Source organism: Manis javanica, chromosome 4 (genome assembly GCF_040802235.1).
Source record: "Manis javanica isolate MJ-LG chromosome 4, MJ_LKY, whole genome shotgun sequence".
NCBI lineage: Eukaryota > Metazoa > Chordata > Mammalia > Pholidota > Manidae > Manis > Manis javanica.
Window position 1 is genome coordinate 160,457,350 of NC_133159.1, and position 20,271 is coordinate 160,477,620.

Below are 20,271 nucleotides of genomic sequence, written 5' to 3' on the forward strand. Positions count from 1 at the left end.
AGTACCCTTGAACAGAGGACAGCCTTGGTTGTCCATCTGTCCATATCAGCTACATAACATGACACTGTGAAATTTTCTCATATGGAAAAGGGAGAGAGTAATTTTATGGGGACTGTATGAGGCTCAGAATGCACAATGCATATGCTGTTGCACATGTATGTAAGTTCATATGTCTGGAATGCTGTATTTATTAAGAATAATGGGGGACACACCCTACATCTAGGGCGATAATTCCAAGAGATCATAAGAGGCAGAAAGCTGGATACAAGAACTGGGAGTACATGGAAAAAGAAAGCATGACTGAGAGATTTTCAACAGTGGTAGAAACGTGTGTAAAAGCTCTAAGGATAAGTTTTCCCAAGTCACTTAGAAGGAGAGGAAGAAGATCTTGACGGCAGAGTCAGAGCAGAGACCAACACTCCATGTCGAGGATGCACGAAGCTGCCACACGATTCACAAGATCTAAGGACCAAGAGAATCGGGGCGAAGCACGCCACACTCCCTCAAGCTGGTTCACACGCTAAACAGGCAGATGAGTAAAGCAACTTTGGCGAGAGCGTGCTGCCTTCCAGTACGTTTGTAAGTGGATTTGTTGGCAAATGGCAGGTCAATGTTGTGGGCAGATGACTGTTCTTGGTCGGGCAATCAGCAGCAGGAAGGCTGGCAGCAGGCGGTCTGACAGGACACCGGGCGGCAGCAAGGCTGGCAGCAGCTGGATCCACAGCTCTGTGGCAGGCAGCCAGGCAGGCTGCAGCAGGTGGGCCGGTAGCAGGTTCTGTGGCAGTACACGGGTCCAGAGCACACTGGCTGGCAGCAGGTGGATCCACAGCAGGTCTGTCCACAGCCACTAGACCCACAGCAGGAGGGCTGGCAGCAGGGGGTCACACAAGTCGGCCGGCAGCAGGTGGTCCTGCAGCAGCTGGTTTGACAGCAGGTTGGGCGGCAGCAAGGCTGGCAGCAGCTGGACCCACAGCAGGTCTGTCCACAGCCAATGGACCCACAGCAGGAGGGCTGGCAGCAGGGAGTGCTGCAGCAGGTGGGCTGGCAGCAAGGGGAGCAGCACGACTGGCACATCGTGTTACGATAGAGGGGGGCTCTTGCTCACAGGTGAGTTTTTCGGATTCTGATGACTCCTTGTGTTCTGGAGCTTTTTATAGTCCAGACCCCCCAAAATTTGGACCAATGACAAGGACTTTGCTTGTTGTTGTTTATATTGTTTTCCGTAGCCACTAGGGAATTGTGAAAGAGGAAGAAGTTGTTCCCTCTTATGAATTTTTAGCAAGTAAGTGTTTCATGTGTTTCTTAATTGAGAATAACTCACAGCAACTCTTTCCAGGATCAAGGAAGGTGGTCGCCTCATCAGCATCGTTCCTGTAATGATCACAATCAGATCATGTGATGCAGTTCCCACTGGCCGACGGAGGGTCAGAGCACTTGTCTCTCCAGATTTCTTCCTTGGTTGTACTTAGAGTGGGACGTGTTCCTGCAGAGGGGCACCATGCTGATATGTTCAGAGTCACAAACTGCATGCACGCCCGAGTCCAAGTCTGTTTCCCCACAGAAGCCTGATTCAGGACCACTACCCGTATCTATCCGTAGCATCCACCCCACCTGCGTACCCTGTTCTACCAGAGGCACTTGGGTAGAGGGTGTTTGGCACAACGTCTTTCATATGGCAGGGCAGAACCGAAGCAGTTGCAGAGAAGCAGTGGGACAGTGGCACTAAGAAAGCGTCTTTTTCAATCCTGGGTGAACAACAGTCCTAATGCTTCCAGAACTAAGGGGTTTCCCAGGAAGTGAGACTTGCAGTTGAAGTTTGGGCAGACAAGGATGAATTGGAGACTCTAGCCCAAACATGGAGAGAAAGCACCCTCAAGTGACCTCATATCACTGACAGTACGTTCATTGCGCCATGGTGCTGTCTTCTTTCTTCTCTATCTGTCTCTGTCTCTCTCTGTCTCTGTCTCTCTCTCTGTCTCTCTCTCTGTCTCTCTCTGTCTCTCTCCCTTTGTCTCTCTCCTTTCCTTGTCTTTTGATGTCTCTTGTTCTTTCTATGTTTCTTTTTCTATTTAGCTTTCTGTCTGTCTCCCTTCCTTCCTTCCTCCTTCCCTACGTTTTGTCTCCCTCCTCCTCCTCCTCCTCCTTATATTCCTCCTCCACGTCCTTCTTCAAAAAATTGTGGCTGTCCACCACACTGAAGTTGCAAATATTCGATCCGAGTGGAGAAACTCTTAGATTACAGATGGTGTTTTTAATACCCTACACCTATGTCTTGGATCTCAGTATGTTCAGGCTAATTTCTGTCTGTCAGATCCACTTCTCTGTGCCTGTGGGCTCTTTTCATCCAACAGCACAAAGTCGTGCTCTGTGTGTGTGCCACGCTGAGAAAAACACTCCTCCAGTGCTTCTTTAGAGTTGGCTTATAGAGACTCCAGCTTCCTTGTTCCTCAATTAGGATCATCCCCAAATGAGTGTCTTCCGTCATTTCTCATAGTATCCCTCCAGTGTAAGCGTCAGCTGCCCACTGTGATGCTGGCTCATGACCGCCCTTCCCGCTCTCACTTCCCCACTGCACTACCGCTATGGACCACACTCCCCAGACCATGACATGCACTTGAACCTTTTCTCCACAGTAACTTCTGGGAGGAAGCAAACTATGACATCAGCGTCTTCCGTTTCCACACCTTTGCAGGGCTGTTGAGTTGTTCTCCTCTGTTCTTGTCCCCACCGCAACAAAGACTTGAAGGGCAGAGACACGGTAGTGAAGCGGTGTGCAAGTTTTCTTTGAGTACACTCTAAGTGAGGAACGGGCCAGAGTTGAGGGAGATGAAGGCAAGTTTACTTGAATAAGGTCGAGATTAAGGAAAAAAGGGGGAGGAAAAGGAGGCTCATTGAACCGCTGCTTGGCACAGGGCATAATCCCTTGCCAACTTCTAAAGCCACACTCACCTGCCGTCCAGTGCCCGCTTGAGTCTGCATGGCAAGGGAACTAAGTCTCTGCCCGTGGGGGAGCCTGAGAGCCCTGCATTCAATGAGATTATGTCCTGAGAACGTCCTAAAGATCAAGAAAGGAGATTTTCAGGCAGGCTACTACGGAGTATGATCGTATTGCTGCAGTTGCGTCTCGGCAACCCAGGCGATGGGAATTCGCAAGCCCAAATCACAGCTCTCCGTAGCCCCTCCCTGCTTACTTGGAGTAGGACAGAGAGAGGGACACACTGGAAGAAAGGCGAGTGCGGGCAGCCTCAGAGAGGCGGCACTCTTAAGGGCTTCGGATTCTGTCTCTCAAGGCTTTCAAGAACAGGATAAAGGTAAACGGATGGGGGGGTTGGGTTGATGTGTAGGCTTGATGTGAGGGTTCAACTCGTCTATCTTCAGTGAGGGACACTATGTCCACATCCACGGTCAGTCCTCCAGGAAATTCTGTATGTTAAGCTTAACACAATGGATTTATTGATCCTGTTCCTCTCCAAGATACTCGTTAGGTGACCCGCAAGGACTGGGAATATATCAACTAAGACTGCTTGCCGTGCCTTAGGATAGGTAGATTTCTGACTACCAGAGAACATCTTAGGAATCTCACCTCCTAACTCCCTGGTTTTTGAAGTGGAATCTTAGCCTACGATGGCGCCCCTCCTGTTCTTCCTGCCCTGTTTATCTCAGCATTTCTCATCACAGGCAGGAAGAGGTAACAGTGATGCTTGTCTCATGTCTCAGCTCTATGTCAGCTGCATTAGATAGAGCGAGTCTCAAGGTCAGCCCAGATTCAGAGCACGTGGCATGAACTCACTTTGCCACGGGGCGTTAGCTCTGTGAGTCCTTTCTGGCTCTCTGGCTTTATCTGATCAACCCCCTAAGTTCTTGGTGAGCGTCCCCCTCTTTGCATCGCACTTATATCGGTCTTCGTGCCTAACACCTTCGTCTCCAAAAGGGGAACCTATAGACCTGCCTTGCACATGTCTCCAAGCACTAAAGGTAACATGTGTGAAGCATCCAGTGGCAATACGAGCAGCAGTAGGCAGCCCAGGACACGTGAGTTCCTCCTCGCGTCCACCCAGACCCCCAGCAGGAAGCAGCAGCCAGCAAGCTCGGTGTGGGCACTCTCTTCAGAACATGCCATGCACACAGTGTCACCAGCTGACACGTGTCCTGGGCACTGACCTGGTTAACTCAGCAGAGTTAGCTCTCCTGCTCCCAAGGAGGTGATCCAAGCCCCAAACTCTTCTATTCCTTTCAGAGCCCGAATCACACCCTACCTCCCTGAATCTCAGGCAGCATCGTTAGTTCAGGGCCCAACGCGCCAGCCTTCTCTGCTGGCTCCTGTGAATGCACAGGTTCCTCACTTTCGTCTTTCCCACATCGTTCAGATTCTGCTGGATTAATAACTTCGTTTCCCTCCAGTGCCTCAGATGTCCCTCACAAAACACAGGAAGCCGTTTTGTCCCCTTAGCTGGTTCAGAGGTTACGGATTACTCAGTGTCATCCACGCCCATTGCATAGCTTCTCAGTCCCCAACTTTGCCCGTACTGAATTTCCTTCCTAACATTTTGATCAGGTGGAAGAATGGCCTTAAAGTTGGGGGGCATAATATGCCTGGCAGAAAATTACTTAATTCCTCCTTTGGTGTCTATAGGTTCTCATCCCAAGGAGGCCATACAAGAATACGGTTTGCATGATGCCCAAGAACACATGTCATTAGATGGCCTCCTTGTCATGAGGAACCTGGATTCTTACCAATGTTTGGTGCAGATGAATTTCAGGGAGTGGCTGGACAGCACCTGAGGCCAGGAAAGGCTCCCTGCATTCAGAAGAGCTCCCAAATGCAGAAGAGCTCCTACTGGTCCAACATTAGTTGCTGTTCCTGAGCTGTAAGACACCAGTTGGGCAGGAACTTTGGACACTGCGTATACAAGAGAATAGGACTTCCGTTGTTCAAGAAGAAACTCATGTTAATGTTTTGCTCATGCTCCGTCCCAGGGTTCGTTCTGACTTGTCTTGACCAATAAACATTAAGTACCCTTGAACAGAGGACAGCCTTGGTTGTCCATCTGTCCATATCGGCTACATAACATGACACTGTGAAATTTTCTCATATGGAAAAGGGAGAGAGTAATTTTTATGGGGACTGTATGAGGCTCAGAATGCACAATGCATATGCTGTTGCACATGTATGTAAGTTCATATGTCTGGAATGCTGTACAATAAGACAAAACAAAATGTGGCATGTATGATGGTACAGGATTTATTAAGAATAATGGGGGACACACCCTACATCTAGGGCGATAATTCCAAGAGATCATAAGAGGCAGAAAGCTGGATACAAGAACTGGGAGTACATGGGAAAAGAAAGCATGACTGAGAGATTTTCAACAGTGGCAGAAACGTGTGTAAAAGCTCTAAGGATATGTTTTCCCAAGTCACTTAGAAGGAGAGGAAGAAGATCTTGACGGCAGAGTCAGAGCAGAGACCAACACTCCATGTCGAGGATGCACGAAGCTGCCACACGATTCACAAGATCTAAGGACCAAGAGAATCGGGGCGAAGCACGCCACACTCCCTCAAGCTGGTTCACACGCTAAACAGGCAGATGAGTAAAGCAACTTTGGCGAGAGCGTGCTGCCTTCCAGTACGTTTGTAAGTGGATTTGTTGGCAAATGGCAGGTCAATGTTGTGGGCAGATGACTGTTCTTGGTCGGGCAATCAGCAGCAGGAAGGCTGGCAGCAGGCGGTCTGACAGCACACCGGGCGGCAGCAAGGCTGGCAGCAGCTGGATCCACAGCTCTGTGGCAGGCAGCCAGGCAGGCTGCAGCAGGTGGGCCGGTAGCAGGTTCTGTGGCAGTACACGGGTCCAGAGCACACTGGCTGGCAGCAGGTGGATCCACAGCAGGTCTGTCCACAGCCACTAGGCCCACAGCAGGAGGGCTGGCAGCAGGGGGTCACACAAGTCGGCCGGCAGCAGGTGGTCCTGCAGCAGCTGGTTTGACAGCAGGTTGGGCGGCAGCAAGGCTGGCAGCAGCTGGACCCACAGCCACTAGACCCACAGCAGGTGGGCTGGCAGCAGGAGGTCACACAAGTCGGCCGGCAGCAGGTGGTCCTGCAGCAGCTGGTTTGACAGCAGGTTGGGCGGCAGCAAGGCTGGCAGCAGCTGGACCCACAGCCACTAGACCCACAGCAGGTGGGCTGGCAGCAGGAGGTCACACAAGTCGGCCGGCAGCAGGTGGTCCTGCAGCAGCTGGTTTGACAGCAGGTTGGGCGGCAGCAAGGCTGGCAGCAGCTGGACCCACAGCAGGTCTGTCCACAGCCAATGGACCCACAGCAGGAGGGCTGGCAGCAGGGAGTGCTGCAGCAGGTGGGCTGGCAGCAAGGGGAGCAGCACGACTGGCACATCGTGTTACGATAGAGGGGGGCTCTTGCTCACAGGTGAGTTTTTCGGATTCTGATGACTCCTTGTGTTCTGGAGCTTTTTATAGTCCAGACCCCCCAAAATTTGGACCAATGACAAGGACTTTGCTTGTTGTTGTTTATATTGTTTTCCGTAGCCACTAGGGAATTGTGAAAGAGGAAGAAGTTGTTCCCTCTTATGAATTTTTAGCAAGTAAGTGTTTCATGTGTTTCTTAATTGAGAATAACTCACAGCAACTCTTTCCAGGATCAAGGAAGGTGGTCGCCTCATCAGCATCGTTCCTGTAATGATCACAATCAGATCATGTGATGCAGTTCCCACTGGCCGACGGAGGGTCAGAGCACTTGTCTCTCCAGATTTCTTCCTTGGTTGTACTTAGAGTGGGACGTGTTCCTGCAGAGGGGCACCATGCTGATATGTTCAGAGTCACAAACTGCATGCACGCCCGAGTCCAAGTCTGTTTCCCCACAGAAGCCTGATTCAGGACCACTACCCGTATCTATCCGTAGCATCCACCCCACCTGCGTACCCTGTTCTACCAGAGGCACTTGGGTAGAGGGTGTTTGGCACAACGTCTTTCATATGGCAGGGCAGAACCGAAGCAGTTGCAGAGAAGCAGTGGGACAGTGGCACTAAGAAAGCGTCTTTTTCAATCCTGGGTGAACAACAGTCCTAATGCTTCCAGAACTAAGGGGTTTCCCAGGAAGTGAGACTTGCAGTTGAAGTTTGGGCAGACAAGGATGAATTGGAGACTCTAGCCCAAACATGGAGAGAAAGCACCCTCAAGTGACCTCATGTCACTGACAGTACGTTCATTGCGCCATGGTGCTGTCTTCTTTCTTCTCTATCTGTCTCTGTCTCTCTCTGTCTCTGTCTCTCTCTCTGTCTCTCTCTCTGTCTCTCTCTGTCTCTCTCCCTTTGTCTCTCTCCTTTCCTTGTCTTTTGATGTCTCTTGTTCTTTCTATGTTTCTTTTTCTATTTAGCTTTCTGTCTGTCTCCCTTCCTTCCTTCCTCCTTCCCTACGTTTTGTCTCCCTCCTCCTCCTCCTCCTCCTTATATTCCTCCTCCACGTCCTTCTTCAAAAAATTGTGGCTGTCCACCACACTGAAGTTGCAAATATTCGATCCGAGTGGAGAAACTCTTAGATTACAGATGGTGTTTTTAATACCCTACACCTATGTCTTGGATCTCAGTATGTTCAGGCTAATTTCTGTCTGTCAGATCCACTTCTCTGTGCCTGTGGGCTCTTTTCATCCAACAGCACAAAGTCGTGCTCTGTGTGTGTGCCACGCTGAGAAAAACACTCCTCCAGTGCTTCTTTAGAGTTGGCTTATAGAGACTCCAGCTTCCTTGTTCCTCAATTAGGATCATCCCCAAATGAGTGTCTTCCGTCATTTCTCATAGTATCCCTCCAGTGTAAGCGTCAGCTGCCCACTGTGATGCTGGCTCATGACCGCCCTTCCCGCTCTCACTTCCCCACTGCACTACCGCTATGGACCACACTCCCCAGACCATGACATGCACTTGAACCTTTTCTCCACAGTAACTTCTGGGAGGAAGCAAACTATGACATCAGCGTCTTCCGTTTCCACACCTTTGCAGGGCTGTTGAGTTGTTCTCCTCTGTTCTTGTCCCCACCGCAACAAAGACTTGAAGGGCAGAGACACGGTAGTGAAGCGGTGTGCAAGTTTTCTTTGAGTACACTCTAAGTGAGGAACGGGCCAGAGTTGAGGGAGATGAAGGCAAGTTTACTTGAATAAGGTCGAGATTAAGGAAAAAAGGGGGAGGAAAAGGAGGCTCATTGAACCGCTGCTTGGCACAGGGCATAATCCCTTGCCAACTTCTAAAGCCACACTCACCTGCCGTCCAGTGCCCGCTTGAGTCTGCATGGCAAGGGAACTAAGTCTCTGCCCGTGGGGGAGCCTGAGAGCCCTGCATTCAATGAGATTATGTCCTGAGAACGTCCTAAAGATCAAGAAAGGAGATTTTCAGGCAGGCTACTACGGAGTATGATCGTATTGCTGCAGTTGCGTCTCGGCAACCCAGGCGATGGGAATTCGCAAGCCCAAATCACAGCTCTCCGTAGCCCCTCCCTGCTTACTTGGAGTAGGACAGAGAGAGGGACACACTGGAAGAAAGGCGAGTGCGGGCAGCCTCAGAGAGGCGGCACTCTTAAGGGCTTCGGATTCTGTCTCTCAAGGCTTTCAAGAACAGGATAAAGGTAAACGGATGGGGGGGTTGGGTTGATGTGTAGGCTTGATGTGAGGGTTCAACTCGTCTATCTTCAGTGAGGGACACTATGTCCACATCCACGGTCAGTCCTCCAGGAAATTCTGTATGTTAAGCTTAACACAATGGATTTATTGATCCTGTTCCTCTCCAAGATACTCGTTAGGTGACCCGCAAGGACTGGGAATATATCAACTAAGACTGCTTGCCGTGCCTTAGGATAGGTAGATTTCTGACTACCAGAGAACATCTTAGGAATCTCACCTCCTAACTCCCTGGTTTTTGAAGTGGAATCTTAGCCTACGATGGCGCCCCTCCTGTTCTTCCTGCCCTGTTTATCTCAGCATTTCTCATCACAGGCAGGAAGAGGTAACAGTGATGCTTGTCTCATGTCTCAGCTCTATGTCAGCTGCATTAGATAGAGCGAGTCTCAAGGTCAGCCCAGATTCAGAGCACGTGGCATGAACTCACTTTGCCACGGGGTGTTAGCTCTGTGAGTCCTTTCTGGCTCTCTGGCTTTATCTGATCAACCCCCTAAGTTCTTGGTGAGCGTCCCCCTCTTTGCATCGCACTTATATCGGTCTTCGTGCCTAACACCTTCGTCTCCAAAAGGGGAACCTATAGACCTGCCTTGCACATGTCTCCAAGCACTAAAGGTAACATGTGTGAAGCATCCAGTGGCAATACGAGCAGCAGTAGGCAGCCCAGGACACGTGAGTTCCTCCTCGCGTCCACCCAGACCCCCAGCAGGAAGCAGCAGCCAGCAAGCTCGGTGTGGGCACTCTCTTCAGAACATGCCATGCACACAGTGTCACCAGCTGACACGTGTCCTGGGCACTGACCTGGTTAACTCAGCAGAGTTAGCTCTCCTGCTCCCAAGGAGGTGATCCAAGCCCCAAACTCTTCTATTCCTTTCAGAGCCCGAATCACACCCTACCTCCCTGAATCTCAGGCAGCATCGTTAGTTCAGGGCCCAACGCGCCAGCCTTCTCTGCTGGCTCCTGTGAATGCACAGGTTCCTCACTTTCGTCTTTCCCACATCGTTCAGATTCTGCTGGATTAATAACTTCGTTTCCCTCCAGTGCCTCAGATGTCCCTCACAAAACACAGGAAGCCGTTTTGTCCCCTTAGCTGGTTCAGAGGTTACGGATTACTCAGTGTCATCCACGCCCATTGCATAGCTTCTCAGTCCCCAACTTTGCCCGTACTGAATTTCCTTCCTAACATTTTGATCAGGTGGAAGAATGGCCTTAAAGTTGGGGGGCATAATATGCCTGGCAGAAAATTACTTAATTCCTCATTTGGTGTCTATAGGTTCTCATCCCAAGGAGGCCATACAAGAATACGGTTTGCATGATGCCCAAGAACACATGTCATTAGATGGCCTCCTTGTCATGAGGAACCTGGATTCTTACCAATGTTTGGTGCAGATGAATTTCAGGGAGTGGCTGGACAGCACGTGAGGCCAGGAAAGGCTCCCTGCATTCAGAAGAGCTCCCAAATGCAGAAGAGCTCCTACTGGTCCAACATTAGTTGCTGTTCCTGAGCTGTAAGACACCAGTTGGGCAGGAACTTTGGACACAGGTATCATCTGCGTATACAAGAGAATAGGACTTCCGTTGTTCAAGAAGAAACTCATGTTAATGTTTTGCTCATGCTCCGTCCCAGGGTTCGTTCTGACTTGTCTTGACCAATAAACTTTAAGTACCCTTGAACAGAGGACAGCCTTGGTTGTCCATCTGTCCATATCGGCTACATAACATGACACTGTGAAATTTTCTCATATGGAAAAGGGAGAGAGTAATTTTTATGGGGACTGTATGAGGCTCAGAATGCACAATGCATATGCTGTTGCACATGTATGTAAGTTCATATGTCTGGAATGCTGTACAATAAGACAAAACAAAATGTGGCATGTATGATGGTACAGGATTTATTAAGAATAATGGGGGACACACCCTACATCTAGGGCGATAATTCCAAGAGATCATAAGAGGCAGAAAGCTGGATACAAGAACTGGGAGTACATGGGAAAAGAAAGCATGACTGAGAGATTTTCAACAGTGGCAGAAACGTGTGTAAAAGCTCTAAGGATATGTTTTCCCAAGTCACTTAGAAGGAGAGGAAGAAGATCTTGACGGCAGAGTCAGAGCAGAGACCAACACTCCATGTCGAGGATGCACGAAGCTGCCACACGATTCACAAGATCTAAGGACCAAGAGAATCGGGGCGAAGCACGCCACACTCCCTCAAGCTGGTTCACACGCTAAACAGGCAGATGAGTAAAGCAACTTTGGCGAGAGCGTGCTGCCTTCCAGTACGTTTGTAAGTGGATTTGTTGGCAAATGGCAGGTCAATGTTGTGGGCAGATGACTGTTCTTGGTCGGGCAATCAGCAGCAGGAAGGCTGGCAGCAGGCGGTCTGACAGCACACCGGGCGGCAGCAAGGCTGGCAGCAGCTGGATCCACAGCTCTGTGGCAGGCAGCCAGGCAGGCTGCAGCAGGTGGGCCGGTAGCAGGTTCTGTGGCAGTACACGGGTCCAGAGCACACTGGCTGGCAGCAGGTGGATCCACAGCAGGTCTGTCCACAGCCACTAGGCCCACAGCAGGAGGGCTGGCAGCAGGGGGTCACACAAGTCGGCCGGCAGCAGGTGGTCCTGCAGCAGCTGGTTTGACAGCAGGTTGGGCGGCAGCAAGGCTGGCAGCAGCTGGACCCACAGCCACTAGACCCACAGCAGGTGGGCTGGCAGCAGGAGGTCACACAAGTCGGCCGGCAGCAGGTGGTCCTGCAGCAGCTGGTTTGACAGCAGGTTGGGCGGCAGCAAGGCTGGCAGCAGCTGGACCCACAGCCACTAGACCCACAGCAGGTGGGCTGGCAGCAGGAGGTCACACAAGTCGGCCGGCAGCAGGTGGTCCTGCAGCAGCTGGTTTGACAGCAGGTTGGGCGGCAGCAAGGCTGGCAGCAGCTGGACCCACAGCAGGTCTGTCCACAGCCAATGGACCCACAGCAGGAGGGCTGGCAGCAGGGAGTGCTGCAGCAGGTGGGCTGGCAGCAAGGGGAGCAGCACGACTGGCACATCGTGTTACGATAGAGGGGGGCTCTTGCTCACAGGTGAGTTTTTCGGATTCTGATGACTCCTTGTGTTCTGGAGCTTTTTATAGTCCAGACCCCCCAAAATTTGGACCAATGACAAGGACTTTGCTTGTTGTTGTTTATATTGTTTTCCGTAGCCACTAGGGAATTGTGAAAGAGGAAGAAGTTGTTCCCTCTTATGAATTTTTAGCAAGTAAGTGTTTCATGTGTTTCTTAATTGAGAATAACTCACAGCAACTCTTTCCAGGATCAAGGAAGGTGGTCGCCTCATCAGCATCGTTCCTGTAATGATCACAATCAGATCATGTGATGCAGTTCCCACTGGCCGACGGAGGGTCAGAGCACTTGTCTCTCCAGATTTCTTCCTTGGTTGTACTTAGAGTGGGACGTGTTCCTGCAGAGGGGCACCATGCTGATATGTTCAGAGTCACAAACTGCATGCACGCCCGAGTCCAAGTCTGTTTCCCCACAGAAGCCTGATTCAGGACCACTACCCGTATCTATCCGTAGCATCCACCCCACCTGCGTACCCTGTTCTACCAGAGGCACTTGGGTAGAGGGTGTTTGGCACAACGTCTTTCATATGGCAGGGCAGAACCGAAGCAGTTGGACAGAAGCAGTGGGACAGTGGCACTAAGAAAGCGTCTTTTTCAATCCTGGGTGAACAACAGTCCTAATGCTTCCAGAACTAAGGGGTTTCCCAGGAAGTGAGACTTGCAGTTGAAGTTTGGGCAGACAAGGATGAATTGGAGACTCTAGCCCAAACATGGAGAGAAAGCACCCTCAAGTGACCTCATGTCACTGACAGTACGTTCATTGCGCCATGGTGCTGTCTTCTTTCTTCTCTATCTGTCTCTGTCTCTCTCTGTCTCTGTCTCTCTCTCTGTCTCTCTCTCTGTCTCTCTCTGTCTCTCTCCCTTTGTCTCTCTCCTTTCCTTGTCTTTTGATGTCTCTTGTTCTTTCTATGTTTCTTTTTCTATTTAGCTTTCTGTCTGTCTCCCTTCCTTCCTTCCTCCTTCCCTACGTTTTGTCTCCCTCCTCCTCCTCCTCCTCCTTATATTCCTCCTCCACGTCCTTCTTCAAAAAATTGTGGCTGTCCACCACACTGAAGTTGCAAATATTCGATCCGAGTGGAGAAACTCTTAGATTACAGATGGTGTTTTTAATACCCTACACCTATGTCTTGGATCTCAGTATGTTCAGGCTAATTTCTGTCTGTCAGATCCACTTCTCTGTGCCTGTGGGCTCTTTTCATCCAACAGCACAAAGTCGTGCTCTGTGTGTGTGCCACGCTGAGAAAAACACTCCTCCAGTGCTTCTTTAGAGTTGGCTTATAGAGACTCCAGCTTCCTTGTTCCTCAATTAGGATCATCCCCAAATGAGTGTCTTCCGTCATTTCTCATAGTATCCCTCCAGTGTAAGCGTCAGCTGCCCACTGTGATGCTGGCTCATGACCGCCCTTCCCGCTCTCACTTCCCCACTGCACTACCGCTATGGACCACACTCCCCAGACCATGACATGCACTTGAACCTTTTCTCCACAGTAACTTCTGGGAGGAAGCAAACTATGACATCAGCGTCTTCCGTTTCCGCACCTTTGCAGGGCTGTTGAGTTGTTCTCCTCTGTTCTTGTCCCCACCGCAACAAAGACTTGAAGGGCAGAGACACGGTAGTGAAGCGGTGTGCAAGTTTTCTTTGAGTACACTCTAAGTGAGGAACGGGCCAGAGTTGAGGGAGATGAAGGCAAGTTTACTTGAATAAGGTCGAGATTAAGGAAAAAAGGGGGAGGAAAAGGAGGCTCATTGAACCGCTGCTTGGCACAGGGCATAATCCCTTGCCAACTTCTAAAGCCACACTCACCTGCCGTCCAGTGCCCGCTTGAGTCTGCATGGCAAGGGAACTAAGTCTCTGCCCGTGGGGGAGCCTGAGAGCCCTGCATTCAATGAGATTATGTCCTGAGAACGTCCTAAAGATCAAGAAAGGAGATTTTCAGGCAGGCTACTACGGAGTATGATCGTATTGCTGCAGTTGCGTCTCGGCAACCCAGGCGATGGGAATTCGCAAGCCCAAATCACAGCTCTCCGTAGCCCCTCCCTGCTTACTTGGAGTAGGACAGAGAGAGGGACACACTGGAAGAAAGGCGAGTGCGGGCAGCCTCAGAGAGGCGGCACTCTTAAGGGCTTCGGATTCTGTCTCTCAAGGCTTTCAAGAACAGGATAAAGGTAAACGGATGGGGGGGTTGGGTTGATGTGTAGGCTTGATGTGAGGGTTCAACTCGTCTATCTTCAGTGAGGGACACTATGTCCACATCCACGGTCAGTCCTCCAGGAAATTCTGTATGTTAAGCTTAACACAATGGATTTATTGATCCTGTTCCTCTCCAAGATACTCGTTAGGTGACCCGCAAGGACTGGGAATATATCAACTAAGACTGCTTGCCGTGCCTTAGGATAGGTAGATTTCTGACTACCAGAGAACATCTTAGGAATCTCACCTCCTAACTCCCTGGTTTTTGAAGTGGAATCTTAGCCTACGATGGCGCCCCTCCTGTTCTTCCTGCCCTGTTTATCTCAGCATTTCTCATCACAGGCAGGAAGAGGTAACAGTGATGCTTGTCTCATGTCTCAGCTCTATGTCAGCTGCATTAGATAGAGCGAGTCTCAAGGTCAGCCCAGATTCAGAGCACGTGGCATGAACTCACTTTGCCACGGGGTGTTAGCTCTGTGAGTCCTTTCTGGCTCTCTGGCTTTATCTGATCAACCCCCTAAGTTCTTGGTGAGCGTCCCCCTCTTTGCATCGCACTTATATCGGTCTTCGTGCCTAACACCTTCGTCTCCAAAAGGGGAACCTATAGACCTGCCTTGCACATGTCTCCAAGCACTAAAGGTAACATGTGTGAAGCATCCAGTGGCAATACGAGCAGCAGTAGGCAGCCCAGGACACGTGAGTTCCTCCTCGCGTCCACCCAGACCCCCAGCAGGAAGCAGCAGCCAGCAAGCTCGGTGTGGGCACTCTCTTCAGAACATGCCATGCACACAGTGTCACCAGCTGACACGTGTCCTGGGCACTGACCTGGTTAACTCAGCAGAGTTAGCTCTCCTGCTCCCAAGGAGGTGATCCAAGCCCCAAACTCTTCTATTCCTTTCAGAGCCCGAATCACACCCTACCTCCCTGAATCTCAGGCAGCATCGTTAGTTCAGGGCCCAACGCGCCAGCCTTCTCTGCTGGCTCCTGTGAATGCACAGGTTCCTCACTTTCGTCTTTCCCACATCGTTCAGATTCTGCTGGATTAATAACTTCGTTTCCCTCCAGTGCCTCAGATGTCCCTCACAAAACACAGGAAGCCGTTTTGTCCCCTTAGCTGGTTCAGAGGTTACGGATTACTCAGTGTCATCCACGCCCATTGCATAGCTTCTCAGTCCCCAACTTTGCCCGTACTGAATTTCCTTCCTAACATTTTGATCAGGTGGAAGAATGGCCTTAAAGTTGGGGGGCATAATATGCCTGGCAGAAAATTACTTAATTCCTCATTTGGTGTCTATAGGTTCTCATCCCAAGGAGGCCATACAAGAATACGGTTTGCATGATGCCCAAGAACACATGTCATTAGATGGCCTCCTTGTCATGAGGAACCTGGATTCTTACCAATGTTTGGTGCAGATGAATTTCAGGGAGTGGCTGGACAGCACGTGAGGCCAGGAAAGGCTCCCTGCATTCAGAAGAGCTCCCAAATGCAGAAGAGCTCCTACTGGTCCAACATTAGTTGCTGTTCCTGAGCTGTAAGACACCAGTTGGGCAGGAACTTTGGACACTGCGTATACAAGAGAATAGGACTTCCGTTGTTCAAGAAGAAACTCATGTTAATGTTTTGCTCATGCTCCGTCCCAGGGTTCGTTCTGACTTGTCTTGACCAATAAACTTTAAGTACCCTTGAACAGAGGACAGCCTTGGTTGTCCATCTGTCCATATCGGCTACATAACATGACACTGTGAAATTTTCTCATATGGAAAAGGGAGAGAGTAATTTTTATGGGGACTGTATGAGGCTCAGAATGCACAATGCATATGCTGTTGCACATGTATGTAAGTTCATATGTCTGGAATGCTGTACAATAAGACAAAACAAAATGTGGCATGTATGATGGTACAGGATTTATTAAGAATAATGGGGGACACACCCTACATCTAGGGCGATAATTCCAAGAGATCATAAGAGGCAGAAAGCTGGATACAAGAACTGGGAGTACATGGGAAAAGAAAGCATGACTGAGAGATTTTCAACAGTGGCAGAAACGTGTGTAAAAGCTCTAAGGATATGTTTTCCCAAGTCACTTAGAAGGAGAGGAAGAAGATCTTGACGGCAGAGTCAGAGCAGAGACCAACACTCCATGTCGAGGATGCACGAAGCTGCCACACGATTCACAAGATCTAAGGACCAAGAGAATCGGGGCGAAGCACGCCACACTCCCTCAAGCTGGTTCACACGCTAAACAGGCAGATGAGTAAAGCAACTTTGGCGAGAGCGTGCTGCCTTCCAGTACGTTTGTAAGTGGATTTGTTGGCAAATGGCAGGTCAATGTTGTGGGCAGATGACTGTTCTTGGTCGGGCAATCAGCAGCAGGAAGGCTGGCAGCAGGCGGTCTGACAGCACACCGGGCGGCAGCAAGGCTGGCAGCAGCTGGATCCACAGCTCTGTGGCAGGCAGCCAGGCAGGCTGCAGCAGGTGGGCCGGTAGCAGGTTCTGTGGCAGTACACGGGTCCAGAGCACACTGGCTGGCAGCAGGTGGATCCACAGCAGGTCTGTCCACAGCCACTAGGCCCACAGCAGGAGGGCTGGCAGCAGGGGGTCACACAAGTCGGCCGGCAGCAGGTGGTCCTGCAGCAGCTGGTTTGACAGCAGGTTGGGCGGCAGCAAGGCTGGCAGCAGCTGGACCCACAGCCACTAGACCCACAGCAGGTGGGCTGGCAGCAGGAGGTCACACAAGTCGGCCGGCAGCAGGTGGTCCTGCAGCAGCTGGTTTGACAGCAGGTTGGGCGGCAGCAAGGCTGGCAGCAGCTGGACCCACAGCCACTAGACCCACAGCAGGTGGGCTGGCAGCAGGAGGTCACACAAGTCGGCCGGCAGCAGGTGGTCCTGCAGCAGCTGGTTTGACAGCAGGTTGGGCGGCAGCAAGGCTGGCAGCAGCTGGACCCACAGCAGGTCTGTCCACAGCCAATGGACCCACAGCAGGAGGGCTGGCAGCAGGGAGTGCTGCAGCAGGTGGGCTGGCAGCAAGGGGAGCAGCACGACTGGCACATCGTGTTACGATAGAGGGGGGCTCTTGCTCACAGGTGAGTTTTTCGGATTCTGATGACTCCTTGTGTTCTGGAGCTTTTTATAGTCCAGACCCCCCAAAATTTGGACCAATGACAAGGACTTTGCTTGTTGTTGTTTATATTGTTTTCCGTAGCCACTAGGGAATTGTGAAAGAGGAAGAAGTTGTTCCCTCTTATGAATTTTTAGCAAGTAAGTGTTTCATGTGTTTCTTAATTGAGAATAACTCACAGCAACTCTTTCCAGGATCAAGGAAGGTGGTCGCCTCATCAGCATCGTTCCTGTAATGATCACAATCAGATCATGTGATGCAGTTCCCACTGGCCGACGGAGGGTCAGAGCACTTGTCTCTCCAGATTTCTTCCTTGGTTGTACTTAGAGTGGGACGTGTTCCTGCAGAGGGGCACCATGCTGATATGTTCAGAGTCACAAACTGCATGCACGCCCGAGTCCAAGTCTGTTTCCCCACAGAAGCCTGATTCAGGACCACTACCCGTATCTATCCGTAGCATCCACCCCACCTGCGTACCCTGTTCTACCAGAGGCACTTGGGTAGAGGGTGTTTGGCACAACGTCTTTCATATGGCAGGGCAGAACCGAAGCAGTTGGACAGAAGCAGTGGGACAGTGGCACTAAGAAAGCGTCTTTTTCAATCCTGGGTGAACAACAGTCCTAATGCTTCCAGAACTAAGGGGTTTCCCAGGAAGTGAGACTTGCAGTTGAAGTTTGGGCAGACAAGGATGAATTGGAGACTCTAGCCCAAACATGGAGAGAAAGCACCCTCAAGTGACCTCATGTCACTGACAGTACGTTCATTGCGCCATGGTGCTGTCTTCTTTCTTCTCTATCTGTCTCTGTCTCTCTCTGTCTCTGTCTCTCTCTCTGTCTCTCTCTCTGTCTCTCTCTGTCTCTCTCCCTTTGTCTCTCTCCTTTCCTTGTCTTTTGATGTCTCTTGTTCTTTCTATGTTTCTTTTTCTATTTAGCTTTCTGTCTGTCTCCCTTCCTTCCTTCCTCCTTCCCTACGTTTTGTCTCCCTCCTCCTCCTCCTCCTCCTTATATTCCTCCTCCACGTCCTTCTTCAAAAAATTGTGGCTGTCCACCACACTGAAGTTGCAAATATTCGATCCGAGTGGAGAAACTCTTAGATTACAGATGGTGTTTTTAATACCCTACACCTATGTCTTGGATCTCAGTATGTTCAGGCTAATTTCTGTCTGTCAGATCCACTTCTCTGTGCCTGTGGGCTCTTTTCATCCAGCAGCACAAAGTCGTGCTCTGTCTGTGTGCCACGCTGAGAAAAACACTCCTCCAGTGCTTCTTTAGAGTTGGCTTATAGAGACTCCAGCTTCCTTGTTCCTCAATTAGGATCATCCCCAAATGAGTGTCTTCCGTCATTTCTCATAGTATCCCTCCAGTGTAAGCGTCAGCTGCCCACTGTGATGCTGGCTCATGACCGCCCTTCCCGCTCTCACTTCCCCACTGCACTACCGCTATGGACCACACTCCCCAGACCATGACATGCACTTGAACCTTTTCTCCACAGTAACTTCTGGGAGGAAGCAAACTATGACATCAGCGTCTTCCGTTTCCGCACCTTTGCAGGGCTGTTGAGTTGTTCTCCTCTGTTCTTGTCCCCACCGCAACAAAGACTTGAAGGGCAGAGACACGGTAGTGAAGCGGTGTGCAAGTTTTCTTTGAGTACACTCTAAGTGAGGAACGGGCCAGAGTTGAGGGAGATGAAGGCAAGTTTACTTGAATAAGGTCGAGATTAAGGAAAAAAGGGGGAGGAAAAGGAGGCTCATTGAACCGCTGCTTGGCACAGGGCATAATCCCTTGCCAACTTCTAAAGCCACACTCACCTGCCGTCCAGTGCCCGCTTGAGTCTGCATGGCAAGGGAACTAAGTCTCTGCCCGTGGGGGAGCCTGAGAGCCCTGCATTCAATGAGATTATGTCCTGAGAACGTCCTAAAGATCAAGAAAGGAGATTTTCAGGCAGGCTACTACGGAGTATGATCGTATTGCTGCAGTTGCGTCTCGGCAACCCAGGCGATGGGAATTCGCAAGCCCAAATCACAGCTCTCCGTAGCCCCTCCCTGCTTACTTGGAGTAGGACAGAGAGAGGGACACACTGGAAGAAAGGCGAGTGCGGGCAGCCTCAGAGAGGCGGCACTCTTAAGGGCTTCGGATTCTGTCTCTCAAGGCTTTCAAGAACAGGATAAAGGTAAACGGATGGGGGGGTTGGGTTGATGTGTAGGCTTGATGTGAGGGTTCAACTCGTCTATCTTCAGTGAGGGACACTATGTCCACATCCACGGTCAGTCCTCCAGGAAATTCTGTATGTTAAGCTTAACACAATGGATTTATTGATCCTGTTCCTCTCCAAGATACTCGTTAGGTGACCCGCAAGGACTGGGAATATATCAACTAAGACTGCTTGCCGTGCCTTAGGATAGGTAGATTTCTGACTACCAGAGAACATCTTAGGAATCTCACCTCCTAACTCCCTGGTTTTTGAAGTGGAATCTTAGCCTACGATGGCGCCCCTCCTGTTCTTCCTGCCCTGTTTATCTCAGCATTTCTCATCACAGGCAGGAAGAGGTAACAGTGATGCTTGTCTCATGTCTCAGCTCTATGTCAGCTGCATTAGATAGAGCGAGTCTCAAGGTCAGCCCAGATTCAGAGCACGTGGCATGAACTCACTTTGCCACGGGGTGTTAGCTCTGTGAGTCCTTTCTGGCTCTCTGGCTTTATCTGATCAACCCCCTAAGTTCTTGGTGAGCGTCCCCCTCTTTGCATCGCACTTATATCGGTCTTCGTGCCTAACACCTTCGTCTCCAAAAGGGGAACCTATAGACCTGCCTTGCACATGTCTCCAAGCACTAAAGGTAACATGTGTGAAGCATCCAGTGGCAATACGAGCAGCAGTAGGCAGCCCAGGACACGTGAGTTCCTCCTCGCGTCCACCCAGACCCCCAGCAGGAAGCAGCAGCCAGCAAGCTCGGTGTGGGCACTCTCTTCAGAACATGCCATGCACACAGTGTCACCAGCTGACACGTGTCCTGGGCACTGACCTGGTTAACTCAGCAGAGTTAGCTCTCCTGCTCCCAAGGAGGTGATCCAAGCCCCAAACTCTTCTATTCCTTTCAGAGCCCGAATCACACCCTACCTCCCTGAATCTCAGGCAGCATCGTTAGTTCAGGGCCCAACGCGCCAGCCTTCTCTGCTGGCTCCT

At 50.7% G+C, this 20,271-nt stretch overlaps 3 protein-coding genes across 3 annotated transcripts; all 3 read right to left on the reverse strand.

Moving 5' to 3' along the window:
• Nucleotides 1-5,226: 5,226 nt before the first annotated feature.
• LOC140849139 (uncharacterized) lies at nucleotides 5,227-9,097 on the reverse strand. Its single transcript, XM_073235586.1, has one exon. It carries the CDS (start codon nucleotides 6,385-6,387, stop codon nucleotides 5,701-5,703), a length of 687 nt encoding a protein of 228 aa, XP_073091687.1. The 5' UTR covers nucleotides 6,388-9,097; the 3' UTR covers nucleotides 5,227-5,700.
• Nucleotides 9,098-10,549: 1,452 nt separating this feature from the next.
• LOC140849138 (uncharacterized) lies at nucleotides 10,550-13,298 on the reverse strand. Its single transcript, XM_073235585.1, has one exon. The coding sequence runs from the start codon at nucleotides 11,708-11,710 to the stop codon at nucleotides 11,024-11,026; it is 687 nt and encodes a 228-aa protein (XP_073091686.1). The 5' UTR covers nucleotides 11,711-13,298; the 3' UTR covers nucleotides 10,550-11,023.
• Nucleotides 13,299-15,862: 2,564 nt separating this feature from the next.
• LOC140849140 (uncharacterized) lies at nucleotides 15,863-18,177 on the reverse strand. The gene has a single exon (XM_073235587.1). It carries the CDS (start codon nucleotides 17,021-17,023, stop codon nucleotides 16,337-16,339), a length of 687 nt encoding a protein of 228 aa, XP_073091688.1. The 5' UTR covers nucleotides 17,024-18,177; the 3' UTR covers nucleotides 15,863-16,336.
• Between the last annotated feature and the right edge of the window lie 2,094 nt (nucleotides 18,178-20,271).

Excerpts from the sequence above, each read along its gene's own strand:
- LOC140849139 (XM_073235586.1), bottom strand. The coding sequence starts at position 6,387 with ATGTGCCAGTCGTGCTGCTCCCCTTGCTGCCAGCCCACCTGCTGCAGC.
- LOC140849138 (XM_073235585.1), bottom strand. The coding sequence starts at position 11,710 with ATGTGCCAGTCGTGCTGCTCCCCTTGCTGCCAGCCCACCTGCTGCAGC.
- LOC140849140 (XM_073235587.1), bottom strand. The coding sequence starts at position 17,023 with ATGTGCCAGTCGTGCTGCTCCCCTTGCTGCCAGCCCACCTGCTGCAGC.